This window comes from Ctenopharyngodon idella, chromosome 16 (genome assembly GCF_019924925.1).
Source record: "Ctenopharyngodon idella isolate HZGC_01 chromosome 16, HZGC01, whole genome shotgun sequence".
Classification (NCBI taxonomy): Eukaryota; Metazoa; Chordata; class Actinopteri; order Cypriniformes; family Xenocyprididae; genus Ctenopharyngodon; species Ctenopharyngodon idella.
In genome coordinates this window covers 4,069,829-4,089,581 of record NC_067235.1, presented here as the reverse complement: position 1 = coordinate 4,089,581, position 19,753 = coordinate 4,069,829, and the positions used below count along the sequence as shown (strand labels likewise).

Below are 19,753 nucleotides of genomic sequence, written 5' to 3'. Positions count from 1 at the left end.
AGGTATCTGTGTCCACTGAGGACATGAGTGGCAGGAACATTTGCGAAAACGAAAAACATTTCATGTTTACACGCATATTTATAAGCTCAAACATAAAGTACACATCATTCATAATGCATGCGAACCTGTAATATTAGAAGTCTGTAAATATTATTGTGGTAGTTTAAATGTTTATCACAGGGATTCCAGTTTTTGGATTAACCTCTGCATTACATTCATTAACCCTGTACAAAGTTGGATTCTACATTACCAGAATATTCCATTAAAACAAGTTTGATTTCTAAACTAATGTTCTCGAGTTCCTTTTATGTCTATTATAGACATAATGCACATATTTTATACTTAATCTGTTTTATTTAGTTGTAAAGAATTTTTTCTTCTTCTTTGGTAAAACAAAGATATTTTTGTGGCTTTCCATAGACAAATACGTTGTCAACTGATTTTGAAGTTCGTGCGGGACTCCCTTACCCGGACTCTTGGCCAATCTAGGGACCTTCAATATGCTGTAAAAGGCTAGATTTTCTCAATAATAGAAATATAAGGATCATTAAAGAAATATATATAGGATTTGTTCACCCCTGCAGGACTTTCATGAACGCCTGGTTGAAAACCTGATCTCACTGCCCACATAAGACATTTTACAATAAGGGTCCATTTAACTACATTAGTTTGGTTTGGTTTAGTTTATTTGCACAAATATAAAATATATATAATAAAAAACAAAATGTACAATCTATATATTGTGCAGGGAGAGGCAGAAAACCCAAAAGGGCTTATTTAAAGCCTCCACCTAAACAACAACAACAAAAAGAAACTAATTGTGAAATTAAAGAAAGACTAAATTACAAATATATAAATGTATATGAATGCAACAAGTTAATTGCAACATCAAATCAAAACCCCACCAAAAAAATGTACTCCAGAAACAAACCTTAACACATTCTTAATGTTAATTTCAGCATTTACTAATACATTATTAAAATCAAAAGTTGTGTCTGTTAATATTATTTAATGGACCTGAGCTAATAGGAACAATGACCTAAGATTAACAAAGATTAATAAATACCATAACAAATGTATTGTTCATTGTTAGTTAATGCATTAACTAACGTTAACTAATGTGATTATTGTAAAGTGTTACCACTTAATTTCCATAATGCCTAAAGTTGCTACCTCCAGAAAGACTAGATGGTTAACATGCATTAACTACCACCCCCATTTTAGTGCGAACTGGTCAAACCTGTACAAAACGAAATTAGTTAGAAGATGTATGAGAGATATACTCAGGATTTAATACAACTGAAATGCTTTCGTAAATGTAAAACCTATTTTCGTCCTATACGAAGCCGAATAGCCCACACGCAATGGGCACGAATTTCCCACCTTCATAAAAAGTGAGTCAAGCCCTTCGCATCATAATCTACGTAACCTCCTGACCAATCAGCGCTCTCGCCGCCCGTGTGCTGATTCTCTCAAGATCTGCAGCATTGAGCAGCAGAAGCGTTGAAAGACAGAGCGAGCGCAAACTGACAAGACCTCCCCATACTGCGCGATAACGTCCACACCTATATGAAACAAGAAAAGCCAAAACAATTGCGGGAATAAGACGAGGAAAAGAAGGAAACGTCTGCTGCAGTTAAACCAGGGATTGCCATTGGATCACTTTATACCGGCACATGTAATGTCTTGCTCTTGATGATAATCATACGCACAGAAGCCGTTCTCTGGCCCTAGTCGCGCGTGCAGAGTGGAGGTTGCGCTTGGAAGTGTACGAAACTTTTTTTGTTTTGTTTTGCCTCTGACGTTTTGGATTTAGATTTATTAAAAGTCGACCTTCCGTTATACTGTGGATTTTATAAGCGAAATACGCGGAGGACCAAGATAGTGTGGATTTCACCCAATTTATTTTCTTTGTCTTATTTTACTATTATTATTATTATTATTTATGTTATTATATATTCTGGAGGAGCGGGGACGTTCAAGAAGTTAATTTTAGTGGATTCGACGCAGGTGCTTCGGTCCTGAAGGGCAGAATGGAATGGTTATTTTGACCCACGATATCACACTGTTCATTCATATTCCGCAGCTTCGCTTTTAATTGTTTTGAGATCCAAAGACTGTTCAGTGACGCTCACCGCAACACACCACTGGAATTACAATCATGAACTTTGTTGTTTATTCGATACAGTTATTTTTTGCGGCTCTCCTTCATCTGTCTGCTGTAAAGGTAAGGGCTATGTGTTCTTGGTGGGTTTGAAATGAGAGATAACATAAAGGGATCAAGCCATTCGTTTTTTATTAATGTGTAGCCTATACGGCGGTCATATTACACGCACGAGGACGGAATGCATCTGCCCAGTGCCATTACACCCTTTATACACTAGGTTACCCGAAGTTTCACGTGGAATTATCAGCTTAAAACTTATAGTTAGTTTCTCCAAACGAATATCTGTCATGTCAGGAATATTTATCAATACTGTGGTATAGCTACAGTTCCTATATACTGTAGGGATTTAATCTCAGCTAGGCAAAGATTTTGGTTAATAAATGCAAATTTCAGCTGAAGCAGTTAAGTAAGACATTACTATGTAAATATATATCGCGTGCTGTAACGCGTCACACACGCGTTAAACGGGTTATGTTCTGTTCGATCAATCTGAATGTAATTTCTTATTGGTAATACTATGAATTCAGTCACAACATGGACTTTATTAGTGCTCGCGATATCTTAAGACTTTAAATAATGTAACCAAATGCTCTCTTGTCGAGAATAATGACAAGATATTACCTGAGGTCCTTCGTTTCTTTGTCTCCCGCCTTATTAATTCATTTACTTGAATAGTGATTTGGCAGTGCACGTAGCCTATGTTTGATGTCGTGAAACATTTGTATGAGGTAAATTACCGTCGTGTGTTTGTTTGTTGGTTGGTTAGTCGTAATTGTCCAAACGTTGAGTGCAGAATATGAAAAATGTCTGCTTAGATGTGAAGCAGATGGTCTGTGAGGCAAACCGGCGAGTTTCTCACGCAACACCGAGAGCTGTTGCGCCAGTCCACCACCTGCAGTAACGCGACCAACCAGCAACCGATCACACGCTCTCTCTCGCTAGCGAGACTAATCTGTAGGCGGGAAAATAGGACCGTCTGATTTGTAGTAGGAGAATCATTGGCTCTCCGCAGCCTCTTTGAATGACAAATTGACTCACTAAGATGAAAGAAGATAGTGTTCACTTTAAAAAAAAAAAAAAAAAAAAAAAGATTCTAAAAGATTCTATAAAAAATCTAAAAATTCTAAAACTACTTTTTGAAAGCATTCAAACTCCCTTAATAGATTCTGAAAGCCTCAGTGGTTCTCAAGGGTCCGGGGCCCACTAGGAGGGCTTCCAGGGGATCTCAAAATTATTTGAAATAAATCTAACTTAATTAAAATTCTGAAAATGGTACACTGTGGGTATGTTTGTGATTTGCATTGGGTACATCTCCCCTTGGTTGTACATTCACTGGGTCATAGTTACACTTAAGGCACTAATATGTGCTCTTTAGGGCTTGATAATGCACAAATATCAATATCTAATCAGACCCATGCCCCACTGACAAGCTGTTGTACCCCTAAAAGTTTGATTTTTTGCACATTGCACATAAACTGGCAACATATTTCTTGCTTTTAATTTGTCTCAGCAGCTGTTGATGATATTGTAGAACATACATGGAATTATGAAATGTTTATTATTTACTGAGACCGCAATGGGAGGCCTTAGAGTAAAAAAGGTTGAGAACCACTGCAAACTCGTTACTAATAAAATAGGCTAAGCGTCTAATTGGTCTGATCATGTATAGCATAATTAAAGTGCTTTTGGTTGTGCATAACTCAAGGAAACGATCCCTTTTGAGAGTTTCCTGAGCATTATTATTGGTTTGTTTTTAGTGATGTATAAAATAGGTCAGATTATAACTTGTTCTGTGCGATCTGTCTCTTATAACTGTCACTTCTCTCTCCTGATAGGCTGCCCACATACCCAAAGAAGGGGGAAAGAGCAAAAATGAAGGTAAGTCTCTTTGTATGTGCAGTGTACATTCATGTTGATGTGAAGTATGTGAGATATGAAAAATGTATTTGAAATCGGGCTAAGAGTCTAGCGCCACCTTGAGGACATATATTTAATGACATTTCCAAGGCAAAATTCAAACTGAAAATGGTTTTATCCCAGTTCTGAGGCTTTAGAGGCAGGTACGCAGTCCATCAAATACTCCTTTGTTACGAACTTACATAAATATTTGCTTGGACACTCAACACTAGGGCATATTTCCCACCCTCATTAGGTTGTGCTGAGGTTCGTCAAAGTGAATAATTATTCTACCCGCAAGCAACCTTGTGTGGAGTCATTGACCATGGCCATGTTTGTTTATTAACAAAAACACTGCAAGATTTATCCCTGATTTGTCCTCAAGGTCACAATTATTTGTTAGCGAACCTGGTTGTTTGTATAGAGTCCCTATTACGTTTCTGAGGGAACGTGTATTGTTATTTTTACATCATTCCCCATCTGCTTTCATTCGTAATCACTTTCCCACAGCTTATATCTCCTATGCTAGAAGATTTTGCTTGGCATTAAATTAACATATTGATTCGCCCTTAGTAGTGGTCAGTTTATATTTGCATAATAACAGAGACAATACCTCAGGCTAACTGGTTAAGAGATGCTATATCGAAACAGACCACGTGCGACTTTGCACTTTGCTAAATAAAGATATGGGATACAAACATCATAGCCATAAATGAAGACGTGTCATGATGGGGCATTGGGTGAAATGTGGCTGGTACAGTACCACCAACAAATTTCTAGCATTTATTGACTTCATCAGCATCATAAATACAGTTGTGTTTGGTTTTTTGCATTCATGGGTGGCAGGGAGCACTCACGCAGGGTGGGCTTCTTTTAGAGGTCAGGTGTCTGCAGTAAAGCCTGGCGCCACACTGCCTGAGGTCATGGTTTTCCCTGGCAGTCTGCAGGTCATGAGGCACTGGGGTCAGAATGAATGATGGGAAGCCAGCTCAGGGAGGTGCACAGATTAGGGTGGAGTAGGGTGGACGTGCAAGTGGGGCACATGTGCTGGTGTGTGTGCCTCAACATGTGTGACATGTCTTTTTTTTGCCCATTTGAGGAAGTAAACTCCCCAATGAACAGAACAGGCCTGTGTGAAGGTGTGAGGCCATGCATTTGACTTTAATGGTTTAAATTTACTGACTGTTGTGGTTTAATATGTCGTTCCAAACCTGTATTCTGTTATTTTGATGGTGGAACACAAAAGGGGAAGAATCTTCAGGCTGCTCTTTTCATATTTACCATGACATTTGGCTATAAAAAGGACAGAAAAATACACACACAAAAAGACTTACGTGCTGTATTTCCCCTTGTGGAAAAGAAGTACACTTTAGCATGCTTTTAAAAAGGGGACTTATTATGGATATAATACACTTGTAAAAGAATATACTTAAGCACAAACTGAATGCAATGTTTTTGGACACTTAATTGCATGTTATTTACAATTAAATAAATCTATTATAGTTTAAATTTATATTAAATGCAATTAGCTGAACTTTAGAGTGTTTTTTTGACCCACATAAATAATACATCTTTATATGTAATTTCATAATTTTAACTATTCATAACTCTTGTCTTTGAAATATGGTAGAAGTGTACTGCCGAATGTACTGGCAAGCATTTATGGCAAACTAAAATATACTTAATGTCATCTCTTGTAATTACATATATTTGTAATTGCACATTTGTAATGATGAAGTTGCAATTTAGTACATTTAAAATATATTAACTTTAAATGTAATAACGAATAACACTAAAATTAAAATTATTATCCAGAAACTTTGCATGTGCTTTAGTATGTTAGTCAACTTATCAAATTAAATGTACTTATTCAAAGCACAACAAAAGGTTATTGAAACTTAATTATATCTTAATCCCTTTTAAAAGTGTACTTAAGTAAACAGTCATGAAAGTGTACTCCCTTTAAGTACACTTAAGTATCCTTTGATTTCATTATTATTATTATACTTTTAAGATTTGGAGTACGCTACAAATGCACATTCAGTACAATTAAGCTCACTTCTTTTTCGCAAGGGTCAAGTCTTCTGAAGTTGTACAAAAGCTTTGTGTGAGGAACAGACTCAGTCGTGGTCATTACGAACTTAAAATAATGTCATTAAATGGAAAAGAGCCGCATGAAGATTCTTCAAAAATTCTCTTTTTGTGTTTCACAGACAAAATAACAGCATACAGGTTTCGGAATGATATAAAGGTAAGTAAATAATGAGAGAACATTCCTTTTTTTGTGTGAACTGCCCCTTTAATTGGACAAAAGGGGGGGGGGGTATGTGTGAATATGATATGATAGTGACTGAACATTCTCACTTTTCTTGCTCTTTAGTGACTCCCTTCTTTGAAGTGTATACAAAGAGTGCGTGTAAGACACGAGAGCTGCTGGTAGACATCATTCAGGAGTATCCTGACGAGATCGAACACACGTACATCCCGTCCTGTGTGGTTCTCATGCGCTGTGCAGGCTGCTGCAACGACGAAGCGCTTGAGTGTGTCCCTACAGAGACGCGCAATGTCACCATGGAGGTGAGACTGGTTCAATCCTGCTTCCTCTGAAATCATGCTTGCCCAACATGGGACAGTGAGGCGGTGTTAACTGGCATGTCAGCTATGTTGTTTACCGCTGCACACTGTGTTTACGCTCCGTTTATGTGGTTGATGTTGCTATTGGCCACAGTCGAGGCCTGGCCTTGCCATTTATTCAACAGTGCGTAAGAAAAAGCCAATAAAAATTGGTTGTTAACTTGAATATTTCAAGCTGTGGTTCTACATCATGAGCCCTGGGCTTTCTCATTGAAACATAATACATTACAGACACATTGCATGTAGTGCACGAATGCTCACACACTTAGTGCTTAATGTGCTTTTTTTTTTTGTATATTCGTCTAGGTAATGCGAGTCAAACAACGTGTATCGCAGCATAATTTTCAACTGAGTTTCACAGAACACACCAAGTGTGAATGCAGGTATGTCTAAAAAGGAACAGTTGTTTCCAAAATGGAAATTGTGCCATTATTATGAAAGTTTACTCACTTATTGTTCACTGTGCTGTTATTTTTTCTGTGGGAAAATAAACCTTCAACAATTCATTGTGACCAAAAAGGACAAAAACACCCTAAAAGCTCCATAAAAGTAGTCTGTAAGACTGGCACACTATATTCTAAGTCTTCTGAAGTCATATGATAGCTTTGTTAAAGTTTAAGTCGTTATTTAGGGAAAACCTTCTCTCTGTCAGAGTTTTTTAATTAAAAAACTACATGGTGCATATTGGCCGACAGTTCACCCTTCATTGTGAGATTGATTGACAGGTGATCTGACCAATCATAACGCCGAATCCGCCATTTTGTCCAACAATCAAGCCAGATAGGAGAGTTAGTAGATTAACGTTGTGGACTTGAACTTGAAAAATGGTGTGTATTGACGTCTTTTTGCGGTTGAAACAACATACCTTCTGATGTTCATTCATGTTTATTTAGGAACTAGTAGGTAGAGATGATCGGTTCACGTGCCGCTTGAACTGAGGCACTACAGCGATCTGTTACAACACATTAAAGAGCCACAAAATGGTGTTTATTGTTTGAATTTCTTAGAAAATGACAAAATTTGAAAGCTGAGACTGTTTCATACCAAAAGTAACCTGCTCTGTCTTGTCATTGGCATCAAACCTGTTGCGACAGGTGGCACTGTATTTATTTGGAAATATGTAAAATTTGTGTTCCACAGAAAACATAACAGCATACATCAATGATGAGTAGTGACGGAATATTCATTTTTAGCAAATGATTCCTTTAATTTATAAAATGTGAATTAAACCTCTGTTGCATCTGTCTTTTTCAGGCCAAAGGCAGAAGTCAAAGCAAAGAAAGAAAAGTAAGTTTGTTTAATATTATTATTATTATTTCTTATGACAAGCTATGTCAATTCTTCTTTTTTCATCTGGGATATTGTGGGATTTGGTTAAGATTCATTTGTTGACAGTATGGACGGTTCTACATGTAGATGGCGCAGGGCGTTTCTAAATACACAGACATAAACTGCAATGACTTGGTTGATTGACCGGCGATGAGAAGCAGCCAGCTGGACACTGAACACTTAGCAGCCAGGCTATTAGCAGTAAAGCTTAAGTTTTTTTAGCTGTTCGCCTGGTTTGACCAATAAAATTGAAAGCATATGGTACTTTTAGCAATGTATTCCAGTTGGAGCTAGTCGTTCAGAAAAATACTTGACTAGTCAGTGGGTCGGTGTACTTTATATTATGTAAATGACTCAGCAGTCCTTGCTGTCTGTATGTGAGTGGAGAGAGACTGTCCTGGACAGCTGAGATGATGTGCGTGTGAATATCTCCATCATTGCCAGATTCATGCTGCTTGCATTGTCATAAATGCTGCATCCCATTTGCTTATTGTTCTATCATCTATATTTTAGGGTGGTTCAAAGGAATTTTGCCTTGTATGTGAACACTAAATGAACTCAGATGTCCACAGCGCCAGTGCAGCTCACTTTGTAAACACACAGCACTCAGAGTTTACTTTATTTTCACTTATATGTAATTCCTAATATAAAGTTCCAGGAATTCCAACTCGCAACATTTCTAAGTCTTCTTGCCACTGTTTTTTTTTTTTAACAAAAAAACATTCAAAAGTTCTTATGTGGCCACTTCTGCAGTGCCATCAATCCTCTGCAGCTCACCCAAAATATCCTTAAAATTAAACATCCAAACCAAAGTTATTATTGTGAACTAATATTAAACCTAAAACCATAAAACAACATTTTTTATTTCTTTAAACAAAATAAAGTTTAACTGGAAAAAAAAAAAAAAAAAAATATATATATATATATATATATATATATATATAATAATAAAAGTCAACACGTCACTGCAGGGCTATTTGTGTATGAGAAACAACATTTATGGGACTAATTTGAAATATATTATTTAATTGTGAGTTCACTCAAGCAGTTTTTGAGATTTCAGGATTCCCCCATTCCATTAGATAGGACTTGATCTTGGATGCCGAAATAGCTGCCCGGAGGTCTTGCAAATATGGCCGCCATATTCCTTGAAAGGGACTTTGGCATTTTCGTATATTGTGAGCATTCAATATATCGACTTAAATCTGGTGCGTAAACATCTCTACGACCACGACTCGTCATGACTCCCACAGCACGCCTTGACACACCCTCAACCCTGTTTCCCTACAACAAAGCTTATAAAGTGAAACACTTGACTGTTCTCACACCCAAACAGTGAAATCAACTTCCACTAAATGTCACAAAGGCCGAATCCCTCCTAATCCTCAGGCACAAACTCAAGACTCGCTGCTTTCAATAGGACTTAATCATGACACAACCTGCTTTTCCTTTTATTTGTGTTAGATGTCTTTTTATAGCAAGTACATCTCTATTTCTGGCAGATAACCATTCATTATTTAATGATTGCCATCTGCTGAACATGGCAGCCTGTCTCACAAAGAAAAACTGAGAGAAAAAATAAAAAAAGTAATTATGCAAATCTTTTTGGATAAAATGCATTAGCAGTCCCATGCTGAATCTGTGCCCTCAGAAAGCTTTGCAGATCCTCATGGAATTGCAGTGCCCTTTATTTACAAATTTCTACAAAATCTCCCACCCCTTGCATGTTTGTTTCCGACATATTTTTTGGTAATACACATTCAGCTACAAATAAGAGTGCAGCTCAATTTAGCACATTTTATTATATTTAAATCCAGTAGAATTCATCAGAATGTGGTAAAATGACTGCAATGCACAGCTTTACCTTTATTTTAATAGCGCTTCATACAACAGAAATTGTTTCAAAGCAGCTTCACAGTAATAAACAGGAGAGTAACAGAATTAATGATGCAAACTAGTGTCGTTATTCAGCTCAAGTCAGTTCAAGTTTTGTTCTCATCCGATACTGTCAGTGTAGCTAAATCAATAATATTGAGGAAATTAAGCGACCACTCACGTCACATTAAAAACGTGTGGAAAACGCCGGCCGCGCTGCTTTCTCCTCCTTTCCAATGCACTCAGGACAAATGGATTTCCAGCAACGAAAATAATAGCCGCTTGACAAATCGCACAGCTCGTAATCGTAAAGGGTGAAGCTGATTGGTTGGTTCATGTCACATGACCTGCGATGCTCTTGCGGCATTCTGAAAAGTTGGGATTTTTTTATCTTGCCAAAGCTACTGGAAGTCAAGCCTGCAGCCTTTAGCCAAAAAAGCGTAATGGCTAATGCTAATGGATGAGAGGCTTCACTATGCTGATTAAACAGCTTTTGTGGGGAAATAGCTAATCATTTAATTAATCGACAGCCTGTTTGCTAATCTTCAGCATGTTTTACACTAAACAATACTTTTGTTGGGAACTATATGTAGATTTTAGCTTGATAAAAATGTATTTTTTAAAGAGAAGGCAGACTAGGGAATGTTGCGACTGATGTCATTGCCATTACACAATAGGCTGAGAGGTGCCGCACGTGATTAAGTTAGCCGTTACGCTTTCTCCAGTGGTAAGAGATACAGACCCTCTCATCTCCCTATAATATAACAATCTCTGATCTCTCTGCGGCGTAGACGCCCAGATAAAACAAGCGTGTCGCAACGCATGAGTGTTGTGACAGCATTGCTCTCTATTGCAAGCGTGAAATAACGTATAATAACGAACTTGAGTGTGCAAAAGACGCGATATGTGAACGGCCCCTAAGTGTTGTAATATAAAGCCATGATTGGTTGATCGCTTTTATTAAAAGGTTGGCTGCAGAAATGTGACCACAATAAACAATTCATTTGCCCAGTAATATGCCTTCAAATGTGACTAGTGCAATCTAATTTTAGAGCAAGAACAATCCATGAGTAGAGTGTGCAGCTCATCATGTGTCTGTCAGTCCGCTCTGAGGGTTTTACAGCCCACAGTAAAAGCCTGAATTTCTCTGTATATCTCTCAAGACCTCTGACCTGAGCTCTGATAACAGACTCTTTTATAGGATGGTTTCAGTTTTTCTTTTGGGGCGTGGCTTTTGCTCTCTGTGGCAGCTGTAAGATGGTGGCTGTGAAGACCACCCGCTGCCTGTCACACCACAGTTGCTCAAGGCTGACCCTTGCCTACTTCCCCATACTAATCATAGTAGCAAGTGTCTGTCGTTAACCCACTTTTATTTTTAGTCTTTTAAATAGTAGGTGATCCTGAGACAGAGGTTATTGTTGGTTATTGTGAGCTGTTTCACAAACCTTATTTAGTGCCATTGTGTCTTAGTAGAGTATACATAGACCACAAAAGTATCTAAATCCACCGAAACCATTCATTGTGTTGCATAACAGAAATATTAAAACAAATGTCAGTTATTTTAAGGAAAAATAGCATAAAAAAAGCATTTTATCCAAAGCAACTTCAAAAGAGGAACAAGCAATTTGTCAAAGAGCCACCATAATTCACAATATACAACAGCAGGTTTACTAAGCCAAGTCACCTTTATTTTTAGCATTTAGCAAGTTTGCAAATCAGCACAAGTTTTGTTCTCATCCGATAGTGTCAGTGTAGTTAAATTAGTAATATTGTTGGATATTAAGTGAGAAAGCTGGATATTATTACATATTTCATGCTTCCACTAAATGACCAGTTGGTCAAAGGTCATTACAAAAATGGCTCAGAAAAGTGTCTAATCTAATGGAATGACCCCGTATAATTGGATGTGCGTCGGCTGTGTGCATTTATGCACCTTGGTAGGTTAATGCGAGCGTACAGAGATGGATCAGGTTAGCTGAGAGGGCTAAATGAAATCCGTTCGTCATGGGGCTAAGCGCCGACTCTCTGCGTGTCGTCTCTACCTCCTGTCTTTCAGCACGTAGGCAAGCGGGGGGCGGGGAGTCCAGCGACTCTGATTCACAAGCTCAAGTTCAGCTCCTTGTACTTCGATCCTTACCTCTAAGCTCCTCAAACACACACACACACACACACACACACACACACACACACACATGCTACGGCTCATTCAGCTGCTTATTTGGACTATAGCGTCTATCCTTGATTCTTCATGAGGCCTGTGCGTGACGTGCTGCTCCTCGCTTTAATTGGTGGAGATTAGGGTTGTCACAATAGCGAAATTTCAGTAGTCGATACTAACACCAGTATCAATTATGAAATCACAGCAAAAATGAATAATGAATATGTATATTACTTTATTTAAAATGTTAAATATTAATATAAATATATAAATTAGGTTCAAAACAGTGGCATATAGCCTTTACACTACCGTTCAAAATTTGTACGATTTGATGTTTTTTAAAAAGAAGTCTCTTCTGCTCACCAAGGCTGCATTTATCTGATTACAAATACAGAAAAAAATGTAATATTGTGAAATATTATTACAATTTACTCCAGTTTTCAGTGTCACATGATCCTTCAGAAATCAGAAATTTCTTATTGTTATCAATGTTGAAAACAGTTGTGCTGCTTCATATTTTTGTGGAAACCGTGATACATTTTAGATTACAGGATTCTTTAATGAATAGAAAATTTAAAAGAACAGCTTTTATTTGGAATAGAAATCTTTTGTAACATTATAAATGTCTCTTTATTGTCACTTTTGATCAATTTAATGCTTCCTTGCTGAATAAAATGATTCATTTCTTAAAAAAAACAAAAGAAAATTGAACGGTAGTGCAAGTAAACAAAAAATCAATTTAACAAAAAAACAAAAAAAAAAAACAAAATCAACTTGTTAGTATCAACTTGTTACTGGAGTACCTGTACTTTTGACATCCCTAGTGCTGATAGATCTTTCTCAGCATAACTGTTCGAAACTTCAATTTTTTAGATGTCCTATTCTTGCGTTATTTTCCTTTTTTGCAGAAAACCCAGAGTGGGGAGGGTTAAAAGCCGAAAAAGAGCAAGAGAGGGAGATACAGGCGATCTCAACGCCTCGGCTCACCTGCGCTCAAGCAGTATTTTGCTCTCAGTCATTGGCTTTATTTCAGGGCAGTTTGTTTGCTCTTTGTAATCTCACTCAGTCTGCATTTATTTGTACTCATATTCACACTGTTGGCCCAAAGCCCGCAAAGACGAAAGCAACCAAAGGTAAATAAACAGTGGTTGCATGGCTGTCTCTGTCATTATCATACTAATGTGCCGCCACAGTTGGGATGACGCCACGTTCATGTGATCCCTCACCTGTATTGAGGCCCATTGACGTTTCTGAAAACAATCTCTTGTCTCTTGGGCTCTTGTCTGTACTACACTGAAACAAGTTAAAAGGATAGTTTACCCAAAAATGAAAATTCTGTGATCATTTACTCACCCTCGTGTCGTTCCAAACCCGTAAGACTTTTGTTCATCTTCGAAACACAAATGAAGATATTCATAATAAAATTTGAGAGATTTCTGTCCCTCCATTGACAGCTACACAACTACCACTTTGATGCTCAAAAAAGTTCATCCATAGGCAATTTAGTCCAAATTTTCTGAAGAGACTCGACAGCTTTATATGATGAACAGATTCAATTTAAGCTTTTATTCAAATACAGCGAACATAAGCAGAAGCTCAACCGAACCTGCTTGACGTGCAAGAACAAACCTCATTGGTTCTTGCGGAAGCTCAAACGTGCTGCGTAACACAAGAATGAACCTCATTGGTTCTTGCACATCAAGCGAACATGCTTGAGCTTCCGTTTTTCATATCTGATGTGTGCGTTGATGAATGTTTATATGTAAATAAAAGCCTAAATTAAATCTGTTCATCATATAAAGCAATTGAGTCTCTTCAGTATATTTGGACTAAACCCCTCAATAATATGGATTAGTTTGACGATCTCTTCATGAACTTTTTGAAGTGTCAAAGTGGTAGTTGTGTAGCTGTCAATGGAGGGACAGAAAGCTCTCAGATTTCATCAAAAAGATCTTTATTTGTGTTCTGAAGATGAACAAAAGTGTTACAGGTTTGGAACGACATGAGGGTGAGTAATTAATTACAGAATTAATTTTTGGGTGAACTAAAACCTGTTTTGTTCAGTTTCAGCAAGTAACACTCCAAAAAAAAAAAAAGAAAAAAAAAATTAATAATAATTTTGTTTACATAGTATTTTCACTTGACACAGAGTGTTGATGTGCTAGCTTTACTGACTCCAGAAATGATTGTGGGTTTTATTATATAACAGAAAATATAATGCATATTTTCACAATAAACATTAAGGATTTTACAGTTGTTTTATTTATAGTAAGTAAACTAAATTAAACACTGACAAACAGTTTAGTTTTATCTCAAGTGAAAATTTTGCTGTCATATAGCTAATTTGGCTTTTGTTTATGGTGAAATTGTTGTGAAAATCCTTAAATTATTATATTGACCTACATTTAGTAACATTTTAGCTTATGTCAGAAGAAAAGATATTAATTAAGTATGATATGGTCTTTATAATGAAAAATCTTTTTACTTTGTATTAATGTTTTTGTTTTTGTGAAAATAAATATTTTGATTAATATTACAACAAAATGTAAGGTTTGAACCAAACCATAAATATAATTTGAGAAAAACTGGAGTATTTTTTTATTTATTTTTCTTAAAAGTTGGTGTAGGTGCAGTTACATAATTAAGAAAGTCAAATTTTAGAACAGATAATGTGTTTCAAAATTGTGCTGCTGCACTGTGGCAAGTTTCTATATTTGACCAAGCCATTTTTGCAAACATTGCTTTTGCGTCACACTGCTTTCAATTGTGTATGTGGAAAGTGTGTATGTGAATGTGAATGCAGCTGTCTGTGTCAGTCCAATAACTGTTCCTAGCTGAATCAATGTTGCCACTAATCACCGTGCCTCATGTGTGATGGATGGATGGATGAATGAATGAGCTCATTATTCACTCCCATCACACATTGCCAGCTTTCCTTCTGCCACTAATGCTACCCATCTTCAAAACTAAGCGAAAAAGAACACACATTTTTAACAGTTCATTCAATCTGATCCGGTGAAGGTTGTGTGTGATGGCGAGGTACACGAGTGTGTGTGTGCGTCACTCCAGAGCTCTGCCCAGATCACTAGTGCTTAGATGTCTCTCTGTCTCTCCCTTCTGCTTCCCTTGCAGCCACTGTGAGCCTTGCTCAGAGAGAAGAAAGCGCTTGTATGTGCAGGACCCCCTCACCTGTAAATGCTCCTGCAAATACACACAATTGCAATGCAAGTCCAGACAACTTGAGTTAAACGAAAGAACTTGCAGGTTTGTTTACGAACTGTCACAACGTGCAACACGCAACTTCTCATCCGAAGCTCTTTCTCTTTGCATGCTTATAGCGCTTGTTGCATTTTCGCTCTTATATGTGCATGTTTAGGGTGACGTAGTGTGTGTGATTGTGTGTATGTGGTTTATTGCTGTGAGATTCAACCTTTGATGTCAGAGTCTAGTGCGCTACTGCCTTGCACTAATAACGACATCATGTTTTCTGGTGTCGACACTTTGGCGTTGAGCATAGAAATGATTAATGAACTGAATTCACTGACATTAACAAGATATTCTGTCAACAAGCAATATCATTTTGTGTTTTTGAGTAAACAGGCAGGGATGGTGCATATATGTGTGTGTGTGTTTGTAAAGTGCAATCACACATCCTGCTCTCATTGATTCATTTTTTTTTTTTTTTCAATGTCAGTTATTGCCATTTTATGTTCATAATGAGTCAGAACTTAATTTGGCATTATTGATTTTGCCATCATGTGCAGAATCGTGCCATTAGCTCTTCAGGTTTCAGATGCATAATATGAGATCATGTTGAATTATACATATATGTGAATATAAGCGTGTCCATGCTGTTTGCTTCTCATCAACTGTCCCACTAATTTAAACTGTGTGATCTTATGTGGCCTTTGCTGGCATTTTGTATATGTTGTCCACATTTTATTGTTATATTTAGTGGAGATCACAGCATACTTTGATACTGTGGTCGTTCCACCCAAACCAAATTTTAACCCAATCCAAAAGTCTAACCTCTGGACATTTTTACATAACTACATTATCCCCGTATACAACACCATACGAAATAGTGTCCCACAATACGATGCAATGTTTTAGATCAGTGCCAGCGATGCAAAATAACTGTATCTAGTTCAGAGATGATAACTTGACACACTTTTCTGAATAAAACAACAAGATAAACTACAAATCTTAAAGTATATTTACTTGCGGATAATATAATATTAATGCAATTAAAGGCCACTTAAGTGCACTTAAAGATAGTACACTATTGTCTTAACACTTCAAGTACACTTTTTATAAGTGAACTTTGTAATAATGTCAAATTAAAAGTATTAAAGATCATTGTTTTGATCATCTTTTGTTGTGCTTTAAGTGAGTACGTTTATTTTGATGTGTTGACTAACATACTAAAGCACATAAAATACATGAATATAATTTTAACTGCAGTGTTATTCAATATCATTTAAAGTGAATGTATTTTAAATGCACTTATTAGCAACTTCATCATTACAAATGTGTAATTACAAATATTTAGTTTATCATAAATGCTTGTCAGTGCATATTTCAATGACAACAGAATTATGAAATTATATATGATGTACGTAAGTCCACTCTAAAGTTCAGCTAATTGCATTTAATATAAATTTTAACTATAATTCATTTTTATTTAATTTCAATTAATATGCAATTAAGTGTCTGAAAACATTACTTTTATATACATAAAAGTATATTATTTCATAAGGCCATTTCTCATGCCCCTTCGGGATTCATTCTATCGTGAAGATAGTATAGTGTGTGAACAGGCTTAACTCTGATCGGTTGTGGGGTGTTGGGTTAGTAAAGTCACAGATCAATAAGTGCATAGGCTTTCCTTGACATATATTAGCATAGCTTCCCCTGTGCAGATCAAGCAGATCTCTAACCAATCCATTGTTCTCTTTCAGATGTGAAAAACCAAGATGATGAGCGGAACGCTGGGCAGAACACTGAATGAAGGAATTTTTTTTACAGCACAGCACTTTTTAAACCTGAGGATGCATTCCCTGGACGAACTACAAACACTACCCTGAACAAAAGACAAAGAATGAAATGAGGGCAGGAGATATCATCCCAATGTATATTTTTAAGATATTAATATATAGAATATATATTATATATATTAAATGACAATGACAATGTGTGTCGCTGCTATCATCTGAATTACTACAAACAACTAAACGAAGACGCTGCTTGGCGTGTGAATGGGATATATTGCAGTGTCACTGCACCTGGGCCTGTGATTGGACAGAACACGGTGAGGTAATGCTTCACTGGACCGGCCGGCTGTGGATTCCCAATTAAAGACTCGGATTGAATGTCCAAGACTTTACTGAGAGGTGCAAACGATAATCTCCACCCCTTTATATGAACAGTTACAGACTGTAAATCAAAGGAGAGGAAGTGACACATTCTTTCGGACTGTTCGGAACAGTGGGTCCAGGCACGGGATACGAATGCGGAACTATCTATTTCTGTGATGTCACTCTTACTTGGGTGAACTCTTAGTCAAAAAGACACCTGTACTGACTAACATCCTATAGGACTTGGTGTGAAAATACTAAAGGGATATTACATGTATGTATATATGGAAATAAAGAACAAGAAGAAAAGATAAATGTGACAAAATGCAAATTGAGAAAAAAAGAAAAGAAAAAATCTTTTGACTTTTGCCAAGGAATAGAATCATTCAGTTCACAGCAGTAGTAAAAGATAACACAGATATTTAAGGTTCGTAACATTTTCCAAAGAGAATATTGCACACAACTTTAGGAACTGTTCATTACCACACAATGTCTGTATATACATATCTAATATCCCTTTATGTAGTTCACCTCATCTAATTTATAATGTTAGAATATGTTCAGTATTCTGTGTATTTAATTTGATCTATTTATATGCAGTGTTATTGTTGATATTGTTTTGCTTTGTTTCCTATCGACATTGTCATCAATCTGAAAAACTGTGGACAGCCTTTATAGAACGAAATACAAATGAAAAGAAAGACAAACACTTCAACATTCCTGAAAGCGCCTTTTTTGTTGTTGTTGAACATTTTTGTATCAATGATCAGTTTGGTGGAGATATGAGATCTGTGGAGGAGAAAACAAAACATTCTCTTTGTGTGAAAGTGCCAGAAATGTTTTATTTTCTTTGTTTGTTTTCCATGTACAGCCACATTTTCAGTATATTTTCACAGTAATATATTTATTGGTGCTGTTAATATTAACATCATTTTGTGTTTTTAGTATAACTATTAAACATATTTATTTTCAAATGATATTGTTTTTTATTAAAGCAAAAATGGATTTCGGTTTGGTGAGTCTGTTTTTGTCAGTCCACAATTTGCAGTTGCACGCATTGACATTATGTCCAAAATGTTGGTAAAAAAAAAAAAAAAAAACTCCTGAATTATCCACTAACTGTAGGACAAAGCATTTGCACAAATGACACATTAGGACAAGTTACTGTAAAACAATAAAGACAATGCATACCATCATATATTCCAAAAAAGCTATTATAAAACAACAGCTAAAATTTGACCTTTACTTAGGACATTGAAATGAAAAATACATGGCAACTGCATATAAATTATGACTATGTTCCCACCATAATTGATTTTTTTTGTCTCAAAGCTCTGTGGAAAATTACCACCATTTACACACCCTCATGTCATTTTGATCCTGTATTATTATTATTATTTTTATTATTTTGAAAACTAGCTTCTCTTTGCCGTTCAACAATAGTGGATGGTTATTTATGCTGCCAACCTCCAAAAAGGAAAAAAATAGCAGCAAAAATAATATGGACACTATTCCAGGTCTTCTGAAGCCATATAGCTTTGTGTGAGGAAAAGGTCAAAATTTAAGGAATTATGTTTGCTGCATTTTGCTTTAGGGTATTTGATCACCCTGCTTATTACACAACTACTTAAACATATAAATAAATGGACGTGAAATATTGATTTTAAAATTATTTTATTAACTTACCTCACCTGATAAGGGTAACATGTTGTGTGGTTAAAAAAAAAAACAAAAACAAAAAAAAACATGCACGAAGGAGGAATACTTGACAATACTTGACACTTTAATTATAAAAGCAGGTGATCGTTATGAGTACAATGGAGCATAAACCACACATTAAATCATACACGATAACTGACAAGTGAACTGAACATAACAGGGAGTATAAATACCAGGCGAACATAATGACAGACAGGTGAAAACCATAGGAACAAATGAATATACACTCATTAACCAAGGAACCCAAAACTAAACAGAGCGGGGAAACAGGAACTAAAGGAAACATGAACTAAGTCCATACAGGAGTCCATAATCGTGACAGTAGCCTCCCCCTCCCGGAAGGCGTGTCCTCGTGCCGTAACAGAATCCAACTGAGGATGGTGGGAGGGAAGCAGGGAGGGAGGAAGGGGACTTAGGACAGGGACGAGGGGATTGAACCCAGCCAGATTGTAACCCATAGCACAGCCAGGATGAAGGCCTGGAGTCGACGGTGGAGTCGAGGAAGGGAGGAGCCATAGTGGAGATCCAGGTTGACCCAGGAGGATGACAGACTGAGATGTAGCCAATGGAAGTGTAGACCCAGGTGGAGCTGAAGAGCCAATGAGACCACGCGACATC

General features: G+C 36.7%; 1 protein-coding gene across 2 annotated transcripts; it reads left to right on the top strand.

Annotated features, from left to right (window-relative positions):
• The first annotated feature begins 1,471 nt into the window (after positions 1-1,471).
• Positions 1,472-18,421, top strand: vegfaa (vascular endothelial growth factor Aa). Of its 2 annotated transcripts, XM_051864921.1 has the most exons (7): positions 1,472-2,227; positions 4,003-4,045; positions 6,444-6,640; positions 7,004-7,080; positions 7,952-7,984; positions 15,192-15,323; positions 17,021-18,421. In XM_051864921.1, the coding sequence occupies exons 1-7, from the start codon at positions 2,162-2,164 to the stop codon at positions 17,037-17,039; spliced, it is 567 nt and encodes a 188-aa protein (XP_051720881.1). In that variant the 5' UTR covers positions 1,472-2,161; the 3' UTR covers positions 17,040-18,421. The 2 variants fall into 2 exon arrangements, with proteins under 2 accessions (XP_051720881.1, XP_051720882.1); XM_051864922.1 differs by lacking the exon at positions 15,192-15,323 and having other exon boundaries at positions 1,482-2,227.
• Positions 18,422-19,753: the final 1,332 nt, after the last annotated feature.

Coding starts and splice junctions, on each gene's coding strand:
- vegfaa (XM_051864921.1), top strand. CDS start 2,162: ATGAACTTTGTTGTTTATTCGATACAGTTATTTTTTGCGGCTCTCCTT. Junction 2,228..4,002: donor TTCATCTGTCTGCTGTAAAG/GTAAGGGCTATG, acceptor CTCTCCTGATAG/GCTGCCCACATACCCAAAGA. Junction 7,985..15,191: donor GTCAAAGCAAAGAAAGAAAA/GTAAGTTTGTTT, acceptor CTTCCCTTGCAG/CCACTGTGAGCCTTGCTCAG.